Source organism: Tarenaya hassleriana, unplaced genomic scaffold (genome assembly GCF_000463585.1).
Source record: "Tarenaya hassleriana unplaced genomic scaffold, ASM46358v1 Cleome3, whole genome shotgun sequence".
Taxonomy (NCBI): domain Eukaryota; kingdom Viridiplantae; phylum Streptophyta; class Magnoliopsida; order Brassicales; family Cleomaceae; genus Tarenaya; species Tarenaya hassleriana.
In genome coordinates this window covers 4101873-4125393 of record NW_010966177.1, presented here as the reverse complement: position 1 = coordinate 4125393, position 23521 = coordinate 4101873, and the positions used below count along the sequence as shown (strand labels likewise).

Below are 23521 nucleotides of genomic sequence, written 5' to 3'. Positions count from 1 at the left end.
TTGAAATCTATATTTTACTCTAATTATATATTGATTTTTTATTTCAAATATATATGTATGTGTGTGTATATATCTATAATCCAATGCATTTGGGAGAAGCACACATCTTGGAGGACAAACGGCTTTTGGACAATGCAAAGAGCCAGGTTTTTTTTCGCGGAATCTTCAAAAGCACTGCGTTTTTCTTCCCTTCCAATCTTTCTTTCCCCCATTTTTATTTTTTATACATTTTTTTTTACCAAAACATTTTTTGGTCCTTATGCATTTCTTTAATCGTGTACTGCTTGTTTTTTTTTGTTGGATCCTTGAGCTGTGTTGGTGATACACTTAACATAAAGTTATATATGCAAACATATATATATATATATATATTTACATCTGCGTATAATAAAATTGTGGGGTTAATTCGCGTTGCAAAAAAAAAAAATTGTGAGGAGAGCGGAGAGGAAGATAAGAAGAGAGATGGTGGGGCCAATAAATTATAGATGTCGTAAGCATTATACTTTCGGCCAACCAGCCAATGGCGAGCACAAGGATGTGGACCACGTCAGCATTCCTCCACCTTATGAATTGCCTTCCTGTCCAATCACAAGTTCATACCTATCGACAAAAAACAAAAACTGTTTTTTTTTTCTTCCAGAAATTTATTGGTCACAAGTTACATTCAAAAATAAGAACATATGATTTAACTTTCTTTTTATTGCATATCTCGAAAGTTTACGGTAATGCCCGAATGGGTAAGTTAACATTTTTTTAATGGAACGTTTATAGTAAGGAAATATGTTTGGAAATCGTTTGTCGTTAATTGTTCTCCCGTAATTGATGCGAATAAATTTAATTTTATTATGGTATAAATTTGTGGAAATCTGAAATGTAATTTTATGTTTAAGATATACTATTATTATATAAATAAATTGGCATTGTTATGTTGGGTATTATTATCGATCCATCTCCACCGATCTTGGGAATGTGAGAGATGGACCCACTTCATCCTCCAACTACAAATCTCGTCCGTCCGTTACTTTCAATTATTAGGAAAATCTAACAATTAGGATGTTAAACTTTATCAAAACTAAAAAATAATCACGGTCTAGTTCCAAATCTTTTAGATAAAATATAATCATATCTTATACTATTATTATCCTTATATCTTGCACGAAGACTAAATTCGCTTTGAATAGATCTATAATTTTTAGACTAGTGTTGGTATTTATAAAAGTTGTTTCATTAGCTGGATTATTTTTGGTTTAATATTTAAAATTCTTTACATCCTTCAAAATTACTATTTTTGTCTGGTCATAGTAAACCGTGAAATTATAAAATTTCCAGAAAAGAGTTATTTGTTTGTATATTTCTTATGAAAATAAATAAGGTGAAAACATGTGAAAATGGCCACGAGCCGCCCATTCATGAGCCATTCCACTTACAATTTTTCAACAAATTATGTGACAAATATTCACTAAAATTTTATAATATTTATAGTACAACTGATTAAGTTATTTCTAGTTTATTGATTAAGTTTTCCCTGACAAACAAATTAACTTATTAACACTTGCCACGCATACTTTACTTTACATACATATACATCAGTTTCCGTACTTAACGATAATTTTTTTTCTAAAATATTAAAATAAAAAGCTGTGACGAATTCCAAGCTTTTGGGTGCAGACACAACTGTCTTTTCTTGCACTATATAATTTATCTAACTAAATTAATCATTATCTTGATTATTCGTTCCGCATTTTGCATATAGTTAATTCACATAACTTTGAAAGGATGTCCAAATACCTAATCTCTTGAATAAAGTCGGGAATGCTAAGCATGGAGTCCAAGCCTTAAAGCATGTGGCAGGGTCAAGTGATGACGTGGAACTTTCAACTAATTTTAAGAAAATATTAAGATTTGGAGTTGATAATAAAGTTTATAATTATTTAGACAAATAATGTCCTCTTGTTTTGCTTTTGCCCTTTATGAACGGGGGACATTAAGGTTGTTTCCGAACAAGCCTTCATGTGGTCGGATGGCCCAAGAGCCATATGGCTCTTCAACGTTTTCTGTAGTCGTGACTTCCCGGTCCTTATCTAATATCTCTTTCAATATACACACGCAAACGTCAGCCACTACGGGATGTCTTAGCTTATATATAATATTGTATAAAATTTTAATAATGATTTAGAATTACTTAAGTGTTTGTTTACTGATCCATCCATTCATGTCGGAGTTGATTTAAGGTCACCGATATCTAAATAAGACTGATATTCCCTTATATACGTGAATTGATCGATTTCATTGTTAACAATAATCGTGGGCTTGTTATATGCCTATTTTTTTTTTTTTTTAAATGATTTCATATGATTTTACAGTAATTTAGAAATATATAATGTAATGTTGAGTTCAGAAACAAGAATCCATCAGGGATCAGATACAAAAGCAAAATGAAGAATAACAACCAAAATAAACCGAAAACCAAAAGTCTCTAGAAATAACCGGACATAACCAACACATAACTGATATGAAATGTACTTGTATGCCAAAATGGATGGCTAGAGACTACTAAATTACATATCAAATACGGGTGATGTGTAAGAGAATGTCATCAAACCATGCATAAGAGCTGAAAAGTCGCACGAAAAACTTGCCAAGTAGTGATTAGAATTCTTGTTGATTTCTTATTATATACATCTGATTCAAACTATATGCATTGAAGAAGTATGCGGTCGTGAGTGAACGAATACACTTGGAAAAAAATAAGCAAACAAATTATAACGGAGGATATTAATATTGGTGAAGGAATAGAAGGGGATTCGATAGGACCACGGTGAGATTCTTAAGAGATCCGGACAACGACGGAACGGTGTCGGACATGGCACATTCACGTGTCTGGTTCCTGAATCGCCGGAACACGTCCACGATCTTGGGTCCTACACCCGGATGATATGGTTGACTATATGCCCTGAACACACACACGCATATATATATATATATATATATATATATAGCCATTCGCAGACCTAGAAAAATTTATCAACGGGAGCAATATAAAAATTATTATAATTTAAAATATAAATTTAAATTTTTATGGGGGTATTGAACAATTTTTGTTAGAAATTTATCAAATTTATAATTAAGTTATTTTTTTTTAATAAAAAGAGTGAGGGCATATGCCCCTAACTCATAACATAGGTCGGCCCATGTGTATGGAGTAGTGTCCACATTATCTGTATCCATAGATATTCCCTGGATAATATTAATCCTTCCGGATATGATAAATAACGTATCACAAGACATAGCGCATAGGTCATCGCTTGAAAACAGCATATAATATGCGTCAATAATAATAATAATAATAATAATAATAATGATGATGATGATGATGATGATGATGATGATGATGATGATGACATGACGACGACGTCTTTTCTCTAAACGGTCCTACGTCTTCTTCGGCGCGGGTCGAAGCCCATCAGCTTATATTTGGGCCAATTTAGGGCCCATTAACTACGTTCTCATTTGGAACGTAAACCCAATGGGCTTTTCTATTACTCTACTTGAGCTGAGTGGACCTATTATAAATGTTATAAAAATCATATGACATAATAATCCCAAATAATTCTGTCGTGAGCACATGTCACGTAGACATTTATGGGTTTATTTATATAACCAAATAAAAAGCACAAGACCCGACGAATTAATCATCTTTTACCCATCCGTCTTGGCGTATTTGTTTTTAATGCTGATACCTTTTTTTTAACAAAGCATAAAAATCGATATATTATCCGAGCAATTAAATATCACATCTTATCTAATCAACGAAATTTCTGATTAACAAACACTTAATTATGTCTGACACATTTTTATTGTGCAACAGAAATATTGCCGCAGAGTTATTTGCCTAAAAAGCTCCAAACAAGGTATATATATATATGATTTGTCATGTCCTCTAGCCCCTGTTATCTCAAGGTTAAGGAATCCTCCTCTAGATTCCACCATTTGTATCGATTATATATATAAGTGTATATATGGATGTGTGTATATATATATATATATATGTGTGTGTCAGTGTGTGCCTTTTTTTTCTTTCACTTTTCGTATACCCAGTTACATGTTTTCCTCGGATGCTTCTCAACCATTTTGTCTTATCCGCACATATACAAGGACATGCATGTATAACATCTCCGCTCTCCGGTGCCAAAGTGACCACATATTTCCTACAAATTTAATTATTCTCAGTATAAATATGCCATTGGCTTTTAAAAGGAGCTGTGTTATTCACACGTCATAATTCAATGGGCTTAAAACAAGTGACATATATGATTGAGATTAGCTGGTTCAAAATCAACGGGAGTATCCAAGATTCACGTGTTAACCTTTCTTAGGATCGAAGACATGTTTACAAACACTATACCGGAAATTTAGCGCATATATATATATATATATGAAAAACAATATATATGTATATCGCTAAAGATGATATATTAAATGGGAAAAAGAGGATAGTCTGTCTGAGAGCGTGTACGAGTGGTCTATTCTTAAAGGGTGGGACTTAGGGCAAAAAGATCACGTGTTAAGAGTCCAGTTTGCAGGACAAAGCCGGTCTCTTTGTATTAATACCTACCCAAAACAAAAAAAAGGTGGCATTGTAAGGTCCCATGCACGACCGAAATTATATTCAACTCTCCTACTTTATCTGTTCATCCACATCTTCACGTGCAAATAGCTGAGCCCCCTTGTAACGTTCAATGGATTACACTAGATATTATACAACAAATGTTAGCGATAAGAATATGTGTACGTGTGTGTATATATATATATATATGAGGATTGTGAAAGGGTTCATTAAGAGTGAGCCAAAAGAGTTGTCAAACTTCTCTATTATACGTACACAGCAATATTGGTTTGGTTTTGTATAACAAGTTTTGGAACGTTTCGTAAAAAAATGAACTTGTGTAATAAATGCATTAAAAAAATATTTCCTTCAGCATCTGTAAAATATGTCTGCAAGATAAACAAAAAGAAGAGAAGAAGAAGAAAGGCCATAGAATACATGTCCGAATTTTATTATATAATAAGTGCAGGGAAATAATATTCAATTCAAAAAAAAAAAAGGATGATTGACTCCGTAGGGCGTTACAACGTTACAAGGAATAATCGGTGTAGGGTCTTTGTCCGATTTCATCGCACTCTCGCTTTCGGAATTAATTGCGACAATGTCACGCCGAATATATCATATATATTAGCTTTGATAATTCTACATATCAGTCGATTAGAGGAAAACAATAAAATAATGAATTCTCGATGATATGACGAAATAATGTCAGTATCCTTCTTTTTCATCGGGCCAAAACTACATCTTCCACATAATCGGAGAAGTCCAGGTGAATACTCTCCTCCATACTTGGGTTTGATCCCCTTTCTATAGAGTTTGATATGGTCACATGGACCTTCGCATCATCGAATTTTGAAATAGAAAAAAAAATATATGATGAGCTCTGGATTTCCATAAATGACATTGAAAGTGTTTATATAGAGAGGCATGTGAATCTATAAAGACCTACTTCAACAACATAGTTTTAGCCTGTTCTATACAGTTTTATGTACGCACCTAATACCTATACGTACACGGCACTGTTTTTGTGGCGGAGAAAAGCTAACGAACCGAATCATAGTCTCTTTGTGTCTTAGCAGACTCAAGAAAACGCCTTGAGAAAAAAAAGATAGCTGCTCTTACAAATTTTGTCTGTACTTGTCTGTCTTTGGCAGAAGTTTCACCAAAACGGTGCGTTTCCCAATGAAAAGGTCAAGGTCTTGCGTACCCACTCCCTCCTCCCAAAGTCTCGTCTCTTTCCTCCTCCTGCCCCTTCCCCTCCCCTCTCTCTCCCCTTCATTCTTCTTGTTTTCTTTGATATTTTTTTTATATAAAAAAAGTCTACATACATATATATAGGAACACGTCCATATTTATAATCCATTTATTTTTGGGGGTTTATTTCCTCAAATATCACTTTCTCCTTCTTCTTCTTCCCTTTCTTTTGTTCTTTTAATTTGTATCCTTGTGGTGTGATATGCAATTCGCAGAACACCAACTACTCTCTCCAGGCCCGACCATAGTTATGAACAAAACCCCTTTCCTCAACCCTACCCGGCCATGGCCCGGTTTCCCCTCCTCCAAGCCCTCGTGCAGCGGCGGCGGCGGCGGCTCGGCCTCTTCCTCCGCCGCGTTCGGCGACGCGAACTGCATGGAACAGCTCCTTGTCCACTGCGCCAACGCCATCGAATCGAATGACGCCACGCTCGCTCAGCAGATCATGTGGGTCCTACATAACATCGCCCCTCACGACGGCGACTCCAACCAGCGACTTACCTCCGCCTTCCTGCGCGCTCTCGTCTCACGCGCCGCCTCCAAGAGCCCATCGCTCGCCGCAGCAGTTGCTGATACCGACAACCTTGCCGCTGCGGCCGCCGAGGTCCACCGCTTCTCCGTCATCGAGCTTGCCGGTTTCGTCGACCTCACGCCTTGGCACCGTTTTGGCTTCACCGCCGCTAACGCCGCCATTCTCGAAGCCGTCGAGGGCTACTCCGCCGTTCACATCGTTGACTTGAGTTTGACTCACTGCATGCAAATCCCTACTCTCATCGATGCCATGGCAAGCCGACTCCGGAAACCCCCACTCTTAAAACTCACCGTAGCCGCCACCGCCGGAGGTGGTGACTCTCCGCCGCTTCCGCCATTGCTTGGAGTCTCTTACGAAGATCTTGGCTCGAAGCTCGTCAACTTCGCGACCACACGTAACATAGTAATGGAGTTCAGAATCATCCCTTCCACATACTCCGACGGCTTCTCCTCCCTCATCGAACATCTACGAATCCAACCCTTCACATTCAACGAAGCCCTCGTCATAAATTGCCACATGATGCTCCATTACGTCCCCGATGAAACCCTAACCCCAACTTCATCGCCGGAAAAGTCCCTCCGGGGCGTTTTCTTGAAAGAGCTGAGAGCTTTAAACCCCACGATCGTAACCCTAATCGACGAAGACGCGGACTTAACGTCGAACAACTTGGTCTGCCGATTACGTTCGGCTTTCAACTACTTGTGGATTCCGTACGACACCATGGACACGTTCTTGACGCGAGGGAGCAAGCAGAGGGAGTGGTACGAAGCCGACATAAGTTGGAAGATAGAGAACGTTGTAGCGAACGAAGGGTCGGCGAGGGTGGAGAGGGCGGAACCGAAGAGTCGGTGGGTTGACCGTATGACGGCGGCGGGGTTCACCGGAGTCGGTTTCGGTAAGGAAGCGGCGGCGGAGGTGAAGGTCATGCTTGAGGAGCACGCCGCCGGCTGGGGAATGAAGAGAGACGACGACGACCATATCATACTGACGTGGAAGGGACATGATGTTGTATTTGCTACTGCTTGGGTCCCACTTAATGTGGTTAATTTGATTTGAGGTTTTTTTTTGTATTAGGGATGATGCTTACTGGTTGAACTTATTATCTAATTAATATCTTGTTTTTGTATTAGTGAATGTTTAGTGAGATAGTATTTTGTTTTTATAGATTTTTGGATTAGTTTTGTATGTTAATGAGATTTGATCTTCGACATGATTATTATATGATTTTCATCGTTGGCTAATGATTATGTTATGTATCCATTAGCTACGGGAAAAATTGTTTTAGTTACGACCCTTCTTCCACATGTAAATCAAACTTTTACAAAAATATACTATTCTTCCCATGCACCATCCGTATATTTGAATGTACATATAATCACTAAATCTATGCATTTTTTTAGTATGTCATTATAAAAATGAATCAGAACATGTATCTATAACCATCGGAATAAAACTATATATCTAAAAAACAGTATTAGATAATTCCATAATAGCATCTCCACTATTGTACTAATTAATAGCAATATATGTAGAAACCCAGTGGTCCAACAATTTTTTCGGCGATATTAATAATTTTTGCAACGTTTTTTTTTCAGGTTAATGGAATTAATCGGGGATAACTTTTTTATAAAAAAAATATGAATAAAGAGGAATTGATGACGTGATTTTTGGGTAATAATTCAGACATGATTACCATTACCCAACTCGTCGAATGTGGAACCAATTCATAAAAAAAAAAGTTGTTAAATTCTGTCTCCCTACATTTGTCCAGACAAAAAACACAGATCTCCTCCCGGCTTCCATATACAGAAATGTCTCTCCTGGGTTCATGTTGGACACTTCGGCTTCCATAATCTATTATTAGTAATTAGCAATGACAAGTGTTATATGTGACCCGACCGACCCGACCCGAACGTGTTGCTTTTAAATTTTTTTGTCAAGAAGTCAAACCAGTGTCTGGATATGCGACTACAAATGTCTAAAGGAAGGGACACGATTGGTCCGTTCACTAAACCCCAGTTGCTTACGCATTTAATTTCGCACGTGTTTCTTTGACCAAGCGTTGACTCTCTAAGCAGAAGCTTCTAAAAACAATCGAATAGACGCTCTCTCTGCGTCTGATTGCCCCCAAATCATTTTTTCCCCTTTTCCTACACAACTCGTGAGTAATCGAAGAACTACGGCGGAAATCAGCTGAAACTCCCGTGAAAGATCGAATCTTTCTTTCGTCTCGTCGGGACAGGTTCGAAAATTTTGTGCTTTTCATCTCAGAATTACTTTTTGGGTTTAGTTCTCGTTGGATTTCGGGAATCGGGTGTCAGTAGAATTCGTGTTTCGGCGTCGATGATGGAGAAAGTTTGGCTTTCCTTTTGGTGTTTTGGTTGCTTGCCCTGTTTGGTCTCCAGGAAAATCGGATTGGGAAGTCGAGATTCACTTGGTAGGTTTCTGTTTTCTGGCATTTTTCGTCGGGTGCAAATGAACTAGTCTCGAATCGATTCAATGAACTTGAAAAAGTTACTTATTCTGCAAATTTCAGATATGGGTTTTTGTTATCCTGATTCAAAATCCAGCAATTCAGACATCTGAACGAGGGTTGACATTTTTGGTCGCGATTTGACTTGTACAGATCCAGATTCGCCACATCTGGGGTTTGGATTTTGTATTCCCTGGAATTGAATGCTGTTGTTTTCATTACAATTTGCTGAAGATCCAGATTTGCTCGAGAATGAGGTTAATTTATGTTTTTCACTGACAGGGAGGGGATTCGAGGACCCAAATGCCAACGAGTCAGCATTTCATTCGAATAGACACTTTCCAGTTAAAGTCTCAGATCAAGAAGAAGATTGGTCGGGCCAAAACAGAGAACTACCTTGATCTCCTGTCCAGATTTCTGAGCTCCAAACTAAGCAAGTCCGAGTTCGATAAGCTGTGCATTGCCACGGTCGGGAAAGAGAACATCCATCTTCATAACGCTTTGCTTACAGGAATCATCAAGAATATATGTCTTTCAAAGACACCTCCTGGTGTAGAAGCTTCTCTGGGTAATAAGAAGGAAGTAAATGGGTTTCAGAGAAGTAACAGTTTTCAGTCACTCTGCAAAGACCTTCCCCTATCCCCTCGTAAAGGAAGGACTCCTAACCGCAGAATTAAAGATAGCAAAGGAAAGAGCCAAGTCACTGAGGTGTTTTCTTCTGGTGGAAGGCCACCATGCTCTATAGAAGAGGGGGAAGAGGTCGACCAGTCAACTCTGAGCCCGGGAACTCACAGTGAGAATCGACCCATCGAAGCTCCTCTGGGCGTTAGTTTCAGCGAAAAGATTGCGAGACAAAGGATGATCTCTAGGAGATTGCTGTCCTGTTCTCATATGGAGACATGTTACAGTGTTGGTCAACTACCTGATACTGTTTCCTTGAAGAAGAAACTGGAACAAACCTTGGGCGTGGAAGGAGTAGAAGTCTCTGTAGGCTTTACTAACTTGTTAAACATGGGCCTCGATGTCTTCTTGAAGAGGCTAATCAAACCATGTTTGGAATTAGCGGCTTCGAGGTCCAGTCGAGGTTTATGTTCTGGCATGGCTGCCAGTAATGGTCTTTGTTCAGACAGATACTCTCAGGAAACACGTGCTTCTTTGTCTGCATCAATGATGGATTTTCAAGTGGCCATGGAGTTAAATCCCTCAATTCTTGGAGAAGATTGGCCGGCGAAACTGGAGAAGTTTCTGTTACTTGGAACAGAAGACTGATTAGACGATATGGCTAACTGATGGAGATTCCTCCATTGACATCTTTAGCTTCTGCACATATTTTTTGTTATTTGTGCTGGTTTTATATGCTTTGAATGGATTGGATAGTGGCGTTTTACGAATAGGGTAGTTGCTTCTTTGATAGTTCATATCTAAAAGGCCGTCTGTCTGTATACGGACAACCTATCTACTCGTCTTCGGTTACATAACATACATCGTACCAACAGCAAAAAGCACAATAATACATTTATTTCATAGGAAGAAGAACAAGTGACCAATTTCAAAAGCTGAAAATTCGACAACCGTCGGAACACAATTGTAAGACCAATTTCGATGTCCTGAAAATGGATTCCAAAAAAAGACAAATCATATTTAGTTAAACCGACCGCAGTCGCGACGGATGTTGCCGTTGAAGCGGTTCTTGACGCCGACGCGGCCGAGCTTGGTCATGGCGATCGCAAACGCCCGGTTAAACGCTTTTGGGTCTTTGGCCCAAGCGTCGACGGTCGGTCTTGAACGGCGGTCGGTGAACAGAACCTGGTCGGAGGTGAAGAGGCCTTTGCCCTGTTGGAGATTCTTGAAGTAGACGTTGTCGAAGATCCTCGGAGTGGTGGGGTCCATGTTGATGGCGATTCTTGGGTCCACGTTCCTCGGACAGGCCATCTGAAGCTCCTTGGCATATGCCCTGTTCAGCGTGGGGTCCGCTGGGCTGGTCCGGCTGAAGCTGTAGATCCTGTTGAACACTTTGCTGCAGTGTGCGAATCCGACGGTGTGGGCCGCTGCGTCACGTTTTCATCGCACGGCTTAGAAGATAAAATGAGTACGTTTGTAACGAAGGGTTTTCAGCAAAATAGCGATTACCCGAGAGAGCAATCATGTCCTGTTGGCTAAGTTTCATTTTACTGAAGATGGCATTGAGTTTGTCGAGATTGTCCGTAGGTTTCGGCAAGTTCCCTTCCACGCTGGCCGCCTTTGACACCAACCCATCGAACCTTCCAAGTTCCACTTCATAGAACGGCCCTCCGGCCTACATTATAGTTTCCGGTTCATTTCATGAAAAAAAAAGGGGACATACACGTACGATATATGCTTAACACTATAGTGTTTAGGTTAATTAAATTATCACCTCAACGACGACATCACGGGTAGCCAAGGCAAGGATATCGGAACACGAGACCTTGTTACGGCAGCGGGGATTGGCTTCAAGGGCTTTCTTGGCTTGTATCACCACGTCAAACCCATCTCCAGCCAATGACAAGTTGTCCGGATGATCTTTCTCGGCCTTGTTGTTCGGTGTTGATTGAATCAAAACCGATGCATCACATCCCTACACAAGATGTAATAAGCAATAAGAAACGAATATATGTGTGTGTGTGTGTGTGTGTGTGTGAGGACAGAGAAATATGAACATACGTTGATGGCGCAGTCGTGGAAGAAGAGGCGGAGAGTGGCAGGGATGGTGACAAAGGTCTGTTTCACCTTTCTCTTGACCACATTTCTTACAATTTCCTGAATGTTGGGACATGTCTTCGAGTAGAAGTTAGGACTCAGCTGAGCCGTGGCCGTGTCCATGTGGACGGAGATGCTGAGACATAGAGCCATGGCTATGACCGCACCGAACCGAGCCATTTTCGTCGGGAATAGTTTACTTGAAGAACAAGTCCTTCTGATTTGTGTTTGAGCAGGGAGAGATGAAGGGGTCTCCATTTATAGGAACCTTTGTTGGGAATAATTTTAATTAAAATAATGTTATTATACATATATACACGCAGAAAGTTAATGGTCGAATGATGTGTGTATATATAGACATAACTCGCCGCCACGTTCATGTTAATGGCCGGCGGGTTGCTTGCACTCGGAGAACTGCTATTTCGGCTGTTGACCTTGGAGCATCATTTACCTTTGTTTATATAGTTTTGTTTCTGCCCTTGTGTGATATTTACTTTAGGAAAAGCATTGCGTTTTATAATATTTCCAATTCGAATGAGATATATATATACACACACACACACACGCATGAATTTAGAGACTAATCCAATGGGCCCAATAGGTTGTGGGCTGGGCTTTACCGGCCCATTTATTAATGGTCTATTTATAAGGTGGTGGATTTTCAGGAGCTTCAATAGCGGATGATGAACTATCTATAATTGAAACCCATTAGACCCAATTGGTTAACCATGCCTCGTTAACTCAACCCAATCATGATTTTATCGGATTTCATGAAAATGCTTTAATCTAATGTGAAGAAGAGTCTCTGACATTTACAACTTTTTTAAAATATAATTATTTAAATATAATTAAAGAGAAAGGAATAAACCGGGTAGATTCGAGAGATGTCAGCAATTGGCCATCATGATTGCTGTTAGTGCCTTGTAATAGAAACAAATCGATTGTTTAATGGCTCTCCTTTGTTTTCTAATAGGAGTAATTAATAATTAAATTCCTTTGATTATGAATGGGGAAACCCGACATTCACAAGTACGGAGGGTCGTGATCCTTGGTGTTCTCAACATGTCAAGTGCTAAAAACAATTATTATATGGTCCACATTAATTAAGAATATATTAATCAATTATTATGCCTTTTTTAATGCAATTTTATTTCCTTTAAATAATTAAGAATATATCCGCATCCTTGAAAAAATCTGTAAGACTCTCTTTTTGTCTTTTTTTTTAATGTCAATATCAATTATAGGCTTAGATCGTACGATTATCGGATAAGATATATTAATATGGTTTGGTTGTGTATGTATAAGCATGCAGTGTTATCATATAAATAACAAACGGAATTAGAATAAACAAGAACGGACTCGAATTTTGATGATGAAACTGCTCGGAGGCCCCGGTGGAGGAGACAAGACATGGCTGCAGCCGTCAGATCCTCGTGTGTTTACGAGCATGACTGTCTCATCTATGTTAGTTGCCTTCCTTCACAATTGCCTGAGTTTAGAAACTGGTGGGGTTCGGACTTCGATGCCACTTATAATTGGTTGTTACCATTTTAATCCAATTTCCGAGGTGGTCGGAGTGAGGCCTACGCTAATGGCACGAAGCCACGTCACCTTTTCTGGTTCAGCCTTTCTCCACGAACCCACTGCCCCTATCCTCGCATCTCTCTCTCTCTCTCATCAATTGCATGATATTGCCATGCTTGATGTTAGTGGTAAGTGGTGACGTAGGAGTGAAAGTGTTTTTTTTAATAATCCGGAAGTTCAACGGGTCTTTGGTCCGACTATATCTCCCAGAGGATTGGGAAGCCCAGGTGAATACCCCTCTTTCCACGTTTGAATTTGAACTCATGGTGAGAACATGCTTTACATGTTCTTCTTCCTTTCCATGTTTCGGTCTGCGTCCTCCTCTACGATTACATTTCAACATATGTTCATGCGTCCATATTCATTCACTTGTATTTATAAATTTGGTCGATCTTTTCTTCCATAGCTTTGAAATATTTTATATTTCGGATGGGATATGATGAGCGAATATCAAACGCATGTCTCTTCAAGTTTACATTCCCACCGCTGCTCATTCCGATGTGAATTTGTTAATTTCGAGGATAAAAAAGTTTCATGATTTCAGTAAAACCGCATACATTATACAGCCGCAGCATACGTGCTTTATGAAGTATTATCATCAAAATTGTAAAAAAAATACATAAATGACAACGCGACATGGCTATATAACAACAAATCGTGTATTAATTATGATAATTCTTATAAGTTTGCACTAAAGTGATGTATTAGTTGAACTTAAAAGTTTGATGAACATGCAGACTCGACTTGGATAATTTAATTTTTAGAAAAGTCGGTCCCAGGACATTTAATGAGTAAATCTTTTTTTTTATATATAATTTAATGAGTAAATCTTGTTAAACGATAATAATGTAACGTATGATATAATACGTAATTGGGTCACTGGGTGTTAGCCTTTGGAATTCTGGAAGAGGCATCCCAACAAAATCTAACGGTTACGATCTTACCGAATGTGGGACCCAGGATGTGCCACCTGTTCTTCAAGATTCTATTCCCTCGCCCACTATTGTGGTGATAATCAAATCCTAAAAGTATGATCTGATTATTTGTCATATATATATATACACACACACATTTATATACTTGTATATCAGTAATATACACAGCTCATCAATACATATATATATATATATATTCACGTTTGGCTATTATAGTTATATCATCATGATATTTTTATAAAGTCATGCATTAATACACATAAATCCCTCCAATAAAGTGTATGCAATTTGTAGGCAATCTAAGAAATACTTCGGATGACATCGATCTAATATATAAGATTACAATTTTTTTTTACATTCAATGCATAGATATTGTGTGACTACAATTATTTGATATAAATTTGAATTTCTTTTTATTGGTAATTATAAATAAATTCGAATTTTCATGGAGAAAAAATGAAATACAGTTAATAACCCATTTATATTTGTGTATTTCCGAATTTATTATGTGGATCCTGCATCCAAAATTCGGATCCCAGTGTCGTGTCATCTGCGAAATCAACGTATACTCATACAAAAAAAAAGTCCAGTGCATGTAGTTACACACATATACATACATTATATACACACAGTTACAAAACATGTAAGTAAGGCTTTGCTGGAGCTGTATACAAAATCACAAAAGGCTTAACCTTCTTCTGTTTATTTAATTAATTCAACTTGTAACTATATATTATTCTTAAACTTTATTTAATCACATCTCTTCCGTGTATATATATATATATATAATCAGGAGGAATGCGAAAACACCAATCCAAAAACTCTTCCCCTACCGCACAGTTGTGTGCTTCTTAAATAAATTTCGGATCTTTCCTCCTCTCTATGAAATAAGGTCGTCGTGATTTGGCTGAACCGAAACTGATTACATGATCATGGAGAAGATCCTTACTCCGTACGAAAAGCAGTACATGAGAGTGGCTATCCTCAAACACGAGGAAACTTTCAAGCGTCAGGTTCGTATCCATGCGCATGCGTACGCAGCGTAACGTATATACATGAAAATCGTATACGATAATCAATTATTCGTTTAATTTCAGGTATACGAACTTCACCGTTTATACCAAGTTCAGAAGATGCTGATGAAGAACATGGAGACCAAACAAGAACTACGAAGACAGGATAACATTGTAAAAACCGGTATTGGGTTCATCAGAGCAGTGGGCGAAGACGACGCCGAGCTCTGCGACGTTTTTAGAGGGGATTTAAGGAGATTAGATTTGGACAACATGGGTGGATCGGATGTAGAGAATATAGACGAGAGTGAGATTGAACTGACACTTGGACCTGCATGTTACGGTCGTCCGAGGAAGAAAAAATCGTCCGGAGATTCAGATTCTGGCCGTCGTAGTTTGTCGTCGTCGACGTCCACGGGGTCTAGCGACAATCGAGGAAACAATGAAAGGCTGATGAGGCCGCAACCATGGCTTCAAATAATGAGTTTGAATGTTACTCGATGATCATTGCTTTCTGGACTTCGTATTAACATAAATACTGATTTGAATGTAATGGGTTTGCTTTTGAACATTTCTTCCGGAAGTTTTATTAGAATTTTAAAACATTTAGTCGATAAATATTAATTCATTCATGTTAAAAATTATAATATATATATATATATAATAAAGGACCAGATTATTTTAAGCTCCGGACAAGAACATGCATTATTCGCCGGCATGTTCCCCTCAAAGGCTCGAGCAACTCCCCCCCTACTTCCCTTGTTTTGTTTTGTATTTTTTTATTTAAAAAATTACTCAATAATTATAGTTAGATGGCGGCATGGTCCAATTCTAGTTAGATATTCCAAATGGACCATATTGGGCCTACAGATTTTACATTGTGGGCTTTCATGTTAAGCCCAATTATTATCGTTTTTTTTTTGCTTAAAGATCAGCATGCGGTGGGACCGTTTTTTATTCTTACATATTTGTTTATTTTCGCAGATGTTTATAAATTATTGGTATTTCATAAATTATATTGAAGTATTTTCCATGACAAGCAAATTGGAATATACAAAATGTTTTCGGAAACAAGAAAGAGCGTGGGCAAATAAGAGCCTAGACAACAATTTGTCTAGCGAGGTGGACAAGAACCGATTTGCAACAATCCCACCGGAGTCCAAAAAACATGGACCAACTGCCAGCTGCCTGCTGCATCAGATTAGAATCCAAAAAAAAAAAACTAAATTTAAATAATGAGAATATTAATGTGAACGTTGGTTAGGTTTGAAATCGATTCATATGAAATCCTTGTCGTACCATACAGCCTAAAGTTCTCACTAAGATTTTATTTTATTTTATTTTAATTTGGTTAGGTTTGGTGTTATGCATACACACACACACACACACACACATTTCTGTCTAAGTATATACTGAAAAGACTTTAACCCGGGTTAATCATGACATAAATATCTTGTTGTAACATATCAGAGTATATATAAAATAGATAAATATTACCATTTAGATTATATATATTGTTGGGGGTTGTTCTATAAAATCATATGTTATAATATATATATTTTTATATAATATGAGATGCTTGTTTCGTGGATATGAGGGTTTATTGGTTTATATAAGAAACGAGAAGCATTTAATGGAATCCACGGGACATGTTAGCCATTTGACTGCAATAATGAAGGGCGAATATATACTAAATATAATTCGCCATTAAAGGAGGTGATAGTCAAAATTGTTGACCATCCATCCGCCATCTTCCATCTTCCATCTTCCATCTTCCATCTTCCATCTTCTTCACATGCATTTACTCAGCAAACGCATCTATATATATATATATAGTTTTTGATTATCAGAAAATAGTATATTATATGATTTATAGATTTTAATCTATCTCGAATCGAACGGTCTAGAGGTTGTCGACGCAGAGACAGAGATCTAGGAGACGCACACGTCACTCATGGGCCCACAAGCCGAAAAATTGTTCCACGGTCGAGACTCCAAATCCAGTTGCAGATTTGTTCTCAGCCCAACTGAAACTTCCGTTAATTATAGATAGTTTTTAATTACTGAATTAAGATGTATTTTTTTTTGTATAGTAAAAGCGGATATATTAAGATTTGTAATAAGAACATTGGTATATAAACGTACAAAGTTATCAAATTTGAAATATTTATGGGAAGTATGGTTCTTTCGGCACGTTAATGAACGTTTGTTCCGTTGTAGTTGGCTGGTTGGTGGCTTTCCCTCTCAAGTCATGACTCATGACCCACACTACTCGTACCTGTCAAAGATGTTACATCTATAATTACTTTTTTTAGTCACATTTATTTACACTGTATAATAATCTAAGGGGTGAATACTTGAATCTATTTAATATATATATTTATGTACATAACAAATCGTAAAATATGTCACAACATATATATATATATATGTATATGTATGTTGCTTTAACATACCATTTAGGCGATAAAAGGTGGTCACGGACATACACACACAAATATCACGCGCTGTATTTATGTGTCACAAGGTGCTGCTCATTTGGTTACCCGTGAACTTTGAGAAAGAGAACAAAAAGAAAAGAAACCATTAGAATTTTGGTCTCTGATATGATATATGAATAAGACAGAAATATTATATATATATATATACATATATATATGTGCATATGTTACATTTTTTTTAGTCCAAGTACATATTACAATTATGATGGTAAAATTGTTTTGTCAAAAAAAAAAGTTTATGAACAAGGTGAGTCATCTTAATGGCCAGACCGTGGCTTGAATTTAAAGACAATTGTGGGCTATATACAGCTTATATCCTCTAAAACCATATATATATATATGTATGGATTTATTAATACCAGCATATCTCTTATTATGTAACAAAATTTGGGATGAATTCGTCCGTCGTATAAATTTACGTCATTCAAATTGTAATAGTTTATAACTTGTTCATAATGTTATTGCAACGCATTTATTATTGTTGTGGACCATAGTCAAAGTTCCTCATCATAGATTTGGTTCCAAAGTGGGTTTTATCTGCTCATCTTCAGAAAAGAAGAACAGTGAAATGCGCAATAACGACAGAAAATGGAGAAGGAAAAAAAAAACAATGCATTAAATGGATAAATAGAAAAGCCGTAACTCATGTGAGCAAAGGGTCCAACAAATAAATATTAAAAACTAGAAATTATTAAAGAAAATAAAATAATATTATAATATGGTCATACACTCATCACTTCCACAGCTGGACACACACATACTCTCTCTCTCTCGTCCTTTCTATTTCTAATCATTCATACATACGAAGGCATCCAGAACCTCCACCATCCGACCCGCCTTCCAACTTTCCTTCATTTTCTCTCAGGTTCCTGGAAAATTTAAGCTCCTCCACTTCTTCCCCCTTCCTCCTTCCATTACCCGAGACGGAGAGACCGCAAAGATGACGTCTTTAACTTCTCTCGCCGTCTTTCTTCTTGTCCTCCATCTGGGCTTGTACCACGTTCCCTCCGCTGCCACCGGAGATGGCAGACAACGGCGTGCTACTTACATCGTTCACATGGCGAGATCCCAGATGCCAGCGAGTTTCGACCACCACTCCCACTGGTACGACTCGTCTCTCAGATCTGTCTCTGACTCGGCCGAGTTGCTCTACACATACGACAACGCGATTCACGGGTTCTCGACTCGGCTAACCCCCGAGGAGGCCGAGTCGCTCACCGGTCAACCCGGTGTCATCTCAGTCCTCCCGGAGCTCCGGTACGAGCTCCACACGACCCGCACTCCGCTTTTTCTCGGCCTGGACCATAACGCGGATCTGTTCCCGCAATCGGACTCGGCTACTGACGTCGTCGTTGGAGTTCTCGACACCGGAGTCTGGCCGGAGAGCAAGAGCTTCGACGACTCTGGGTTTGGTCCCGTGCCGAGTGGTTGGAAAGGCGCGTGCGAAACCGGCACGAACTTTAGCGCTTCGAGCTGTAACCACAAACTCATCGGAGCGAGATTCTTCGCCAGAGGTTATGAGGCCACGATGGGTCCCATCGATGAATCCAAGGAATCTAAATCTGCCAGAGACGACGATGGCCATGGGACCCACACGTCGTCGACGGCGGCCGGATCTATCGTGGAAGGAGCCAGTCTCTTGGGTTACGCGGCGGGGACGGCGCGTGGGATGGCTCCACGCGCTCGAGTGGCTGTGTACAAAGTGTGTTGGCTCGGCGGCTGTTTCAGCTCCGACATTCTAGCAGCGATTGATAGAGCTATCGAGGACGGTGTCAACGTCTTGTCCATGTCTCTCGGCGGGGGCATGTCCGATTACTACAGGGACAGCGTGGCCATTGGAGCTTTTGCCGCCATGGAAAAGGGTATCTTAGTCTCCTGCTCCGCCGGCAATGCGGGTCCCAGTTCATTCAGCTTATCGAACGTTGCTCCGTGGATCACCACTGTCGGCGCAGGCACACTGGACCGTGATTTCCCGGCCCAAGTCACGTTCGGCAACGGCAAGAACTATTCCGGCGTGTCTTTGTTCAAAGGAGATGCCTTGCCGGCTAAACTGCTGCCCTTTGTCTACGCCGGTAATGCGAGTAACGCCACCAACGGCAATCTGTGCATGACCGGAACCCTAATTCCGGAGAGAGTGAAAGGTAAGATCGTGATGTGCGACAGGGGAGTTAATGCTAGGGTTCAGAAGGGGCAAGTGGTGAAAGATGCTGGAGGCATCGGAATGATCCTCGCCAACACGGCGGCGAACGGAGAAGAGCTTGTGGCAGATGCCCATCTGTTACCGGCCACCGCCGTCGGTGAGAAATCTGGCGACGAAATCCGGGAATACGTCTTAACCAATCCTAACCCTACGGCCACAATCGTCTTCGAAGGAACCGTCGTCGGGATCCAGCCGTCACCGGTGGTAGCCGCGTTCAGCTCGAGGGGACCGAACTCGATCACGCCAGAGATTCTGAAACCAGATTTGATCGCGCCGGGTGTCAACATCCTCGCAGCCTGGACCGGAGAAGCCGGACCCACAGGTCTAGCCGCCGACGAGCGGCGCGTGGGGTTCAACATCATCTCGGGGACGTCGATGTCCTGCCCGCACGTGAGCGGCTTGGCCGCGCTCCTAAAGGCAGCTCATCCGGACTGGAGCCCGGCGGCGATCCGCTCCGCCCTCATGACAACCGCCTACAGCTCCTACAAAGACCAGAAGCCAATCCTCGACGTGGCGACCGGAAAGTCATCGACGCCGTTCGACCACGGCGCCGGACACGTGTCGCCGGTAAACGCGATTAACCCCGGCCTCGTCTACGATCTGTCGGCGGAGGATTACATCGGATTCCTGTGCGCGTTGAAATACACGGCGTCGCAGATCAAGAGCGTGGCGAGGAGCAACTTCACCTGCGATCCAAGCAAGACGTACAGCGTCACCGATCTGAACTACCCGTCGTTCGCGGTCAACATCGACACGACGCGGAGTGGGACCCGCGCGTATAAGTACACGCGCACCGTGACGAGCGTGGGTGGAGCCGGGACGTACAGAGTGAAGATATCTTCGGAGACAACAGCGGTCAAGATTGCGGTTGAACCGGCGGTTTTGAGTTTCAAAGAAGTGAACGAGAAGCAATCGTATACGGTCACTTTCACCGTAAGCTCGTCATCTGCCCCGACAAGTAATAGCTTCGGGAGAATCGAGTGGTCCGATGGGAAACACGTGGTTGGGAGTCCCGTGGCATTTAGCTGGACATAGTGCGTAAATATGTCAAACTTGGAAGGAGTGACTTGGAAATGCCGCTTTTTCTTTTAAAACCATGTTTGAAGAAAACGGCGTGCAGTCCGTTAGCTTATCCGTTTGTTTTTAGAAATTCTTGCCGTTTCTCTCTCTAAACATGACCCCCAGCCATAAAAGATGGCTCTTCTTGGTATTTTGTTTATGTTACTTTGCATATTCTATCATGAAAAAGATAAAAATTGAAAGAAAAGGTTAATACCCACAATTTCTTGTAGTTCTGTTTGATTTTCGCTAGATCGGTATGTTCTTACACTGAATACAAAATACTAATATATGCTGATATATATTTTCCTCACGCAATTTATCAAATTTTCTTTAGTGATAATAATAATAATAATGAAATGAAAGCAAGTAGGAAGATTCAGACAGTGTTGTTTCTCCTGCCTGTGGGTCAAAAAGGAATGACTCCACCCAAAGTCATGAATAAGAGATTGAAACCAAATAAATTTCAGGACATGACAACATCAGCCAACTATCTTGCATGAGCCTTGGCTTTGCTCACCTTATCTGCGTTAGATAAGGGTGTCGATTTCGATGGACTGCTGAAGAACGGTGCAATGCAATGAATCAAATAGAGCAAGAGAAGAGAGCCTACGAAAAGAAGAATAAGCAAAAAAGGTCCTATTGGCCTCTGAAAACCTAGTGGGTTCACAATTCTTTGGAGCGCAAGTAAGATAAGAATGCACATAAAAAAAAAATTATACATTTTCACCACCTTACCTAAGAAGATCATATGGTAATAGAGGCTCTGATGAGGCATGACCTTGGGGGCTATACAGAGACAAGCTCTCAGAGTGTGGTTTTCCGCCTGAGAAGGGCAGCACTCCTACGGGATCTTGTGCTGGATGATATCCGAGAGGGTTGCCTCTTCTTCCTTTTCCTGGTCTTGACCCTGGTGGATATGGTGGTTGTTGCTGTTAGTGAAGGATCTTCTTCTTTGGTTGTTGTTGTTAGCGAAGGATCTTCTTCTTTTTCTCCTTCGGCTTCTGGTTCTTCTGATGATAATCGAGGCACTCCTCCTGTTACCTCATTGATTATTTTCCTGAAGTAATCAAGCTCTTCCCCCGTTGCTATTTCACCCTCCGCTTCTTCCTCGACCTGCACACACCATATATATATATATCCACAACACTGTCACACCCAGATAGAGAAGACGAGGAAACATTACAAACAATTTTATGTTTGTGCCCAGAAAAAGAAGTTCTTACATCTTCAAAGACGGGGAAGATAGATTTTTCATCTCCAAAAAAGCTTGGAGAGATGTTGATCAGGCGTTGCTGCTCAATGTTCTGGACGGGAGCTGAGATCTCGGGTATAGATAGATGTTCTATATGGACAGAGTCGTTTACTATTTCTATTGATGGTTCACACATCAATTCATCTACACGCTTCTTCAGCTTTTTTGCCTTTTCCCACGCCTCATCAATCTTTTGTAGGGCACCCGCCACATATTCATCAGAAAACTTGACCTCATAAACTAGACTGTCATCTTCAACCTCATTCTCCTTCCTTGAACATTTGCGTTCTGCACAAATATCTAACATATGTTCAAGAATTTTGCCCGTCAGCTAGCTTCATGAAAAACATGGCAATTCACAGCAAAGGAACCCAACAAAATTCGTATATTACCTATCTGACGATGATGAGGGCCAGCGGTTGCTGGCATCCGATTTTCTAGGGAACGAAAAGAAACGAAAAGAAAGAGAGTATGACTACCACGTTAGCTCAATCTTTCACGGGGAATAACAGAAGTTAAAAGAAGCAAGAAAACACTGCAGTTTTCATACCGGCATAGGAGAAGAGATTATGGCTGGACATATATGATGCAACATCAGTTGTTTCTTCCACTCGCTTCCTTTTTCTTCTGTTCAAAACTCTCACCCTTTGAGCTTGGACAGGAAAAGGTATTGACTTTACAGCGTTGCCTTCCAAATTCAACTTCTCCAACTCAAACTGCTTCGTAAGATAATAGTCTGCAATTTCTTTCTTGTATTTTCTCGCTTGAGACTGAAATTCCTTAACTTTCAGCTCTAACCATCTACATCTCCAGCTTATAGGCCTAATGAAATGCCTCCAATCATCCCTCAGCTTTTTCTTCCTTTACAACGCATAATAATCACATAGAAACATCTTCATCAGTAACACTATCAGCAAAAAACATGAATACCAATTGACAAAAAGAAAGCAACAATCTCAAAATAATATGCCCCATCTGGTTATAAACCAGTAGAAGGCAGAGATTTATACCTCATACAAAAGAATTCAGTCCCATCACAGATTGAAGGAGGCAAAGGGTATTCCTCGCATAATATGGATTGAGCCTCTTCATCGCCAAGCCCGGAATCACCAGGAACACAGATCGAGTCATTGAAAGAACTCGAAGAGCTGGTTATGTCCTGGGGCACAGCTTCTTCCTCCCGACAATAATCATCAGGATTTGCACACTCCAGTATGTCAACGTGCACGTCCTCTTTCGGAGAAAATTCACGCTCTTTACTCTGCCAGATATCCATACCTGTTCTTGGCTCTGCTTTAATCTCTATGGGAAGATCCATAAGTCCAAATATCCGACTTGGTCTTTCACTTCCAAGCAACTGATTAAATCGTGCTTGTGTAGTTAGAGCGTCG

At 40.0% G+C, this 23521-nt stretch overlaps 6 protein-coding genes across 10 annotated transcripts in view; 4 read left to right on the top strand and 2 right to left on the bottom strand.

The window, feature by feature from the left end:
- Positions 1-5977: 5977 nt before the first annotated feature.
- LOC104819255 (scarecrow-like protein 32) lies at positions 5978-7595 on the top strand. The gene has a single exon (XM_010549244.1). The coding sequence runs from the start codon at positions 6063-6065 to the stop codon at positions 7446-7448; it is 1386 nt and encodes a 461-aa protein (XP_010547546.1). The 5' UTR covers positions 5978-6062; the 3' UTR covers positions 7449-7595.
- Positions 7596-8499: 904 nt separating this feature from the next.
- Positions 8500-10278, top strand: LOC104819254. Of its 2 annotated transcripts, none has more exons than XM_010549241.1 (2): positions 8500-8634; positions 9148-10278. In XM_010549241.1, exon 2 carries the CDS (start codon positions 9169-9171, stop codon positions 10132-10134), a length of 966 nt encoding a protein of 321 aa, XP_010547543.1. In that variant the 5' UTR covers positions 8500-8634; positions 9148-9168; the 3' UTR covers positions 10135-10278. The 2 variants fall into 2 exon arrangements, with proteins under 2 accessions (XP_010547543.1, XP_010547544.1); XM_010549242.1 differs by lacking the exon at positions 8500-8634 and adding an exon at positions 8641-8829.
- An 87-nt stretch (positions 10279-10365) lies between these two features.
- On the bottom strand, positions 10366-11790 carry LOC104819253 (peroxidase 35-like). Its single transcript, XM_010549240.2, has 4 exons — positions 11548-11790; positions 11261-11461; positions 10996-11161; positions 10366-10913 (listed from the first exon to the last, which is right to left on the bottom strand). Exons 1-4 carry the CDS (start codon positions 11761-11763, stop codon positions 10507-10509), a joined length of 990 nt encoding a protein of 329 aa, XP_010547542.1. The 5' UTR covers positions 11764-11790; the 3' UTR covers positions 10366-10506.
- A 3139-nt stretch (positions 11791-14929) lies between these two features.
- On the top strand, positions 14930-15719 carry LOC104819252. Its single transcript, XM_010549239.2, has 2 exons — positions 14930-15115; positions 15200-15719. Exons 1-2 carry the CDS (start codon positions 15029-15031, stop codon positions 15617-15619), a joined length of 507 nt encoding a protein of 168 aa, XP_010547541.1. The 5' UTR covers positions 14930-15028; the 3' UTR covers positions 15620-15719.
- A 2641-nt stretch (positions 15720-18360) lies between these two features.
- Positions 18361-21107, top strand: LOC104819251 (subtilisin-like protease SBT1.7). Its single transcript, XM_010549238.2, has one exon. It carries the CDS (start codon positions 18557-18559, stop codon positions 20849-20851), a length of 2295 nt encoding a protein of 764 aa, XP_010547540.1. The 5' UTR covers positions 18361-18556; the 3' UTR covers positions 20852-21107.
- Positions 21108-21479: 372 nt separating this feature from the next.
- The window catches only part of LOC104819250, a 2933-nt gene continuing 891 nt past the window's right edge, over positions 21480-23521 (bottom strand). For 2 of the 4 annotated variants that reach the window (XM_010549233.1, XM_010549236.1), the window contains exons 2-6: positions 23141-23487; positions 22681-22991; positions 22523-22567; positions 22102-22430; positions 21480-21991 (exon numbers count right to left, since the gene is read on the bottom strand). In XM_010549233.1, the coding sequence (XP_010547535.1) occupies positions 21683-21991; positions 22102-22430; positions 22523-22567; positions 22681-22991; positions 23141-23448 (1302 nt within the window). In that variant the 5' untranslated portion in view covers positions 23449-23487 and the 3' untranslated portion in view covers positions 21480-21682. Of the gene's footprint in view, positions 21992-22101; positions 22431-22522; positions 22568-22680; positions 22992-23140; positions 23515-23521 lie in introns of all 4 variants that reach the window. The other 2 variants (XM_010549237.1, XM_010549234.1) reach the window with 2 other exon arrangements.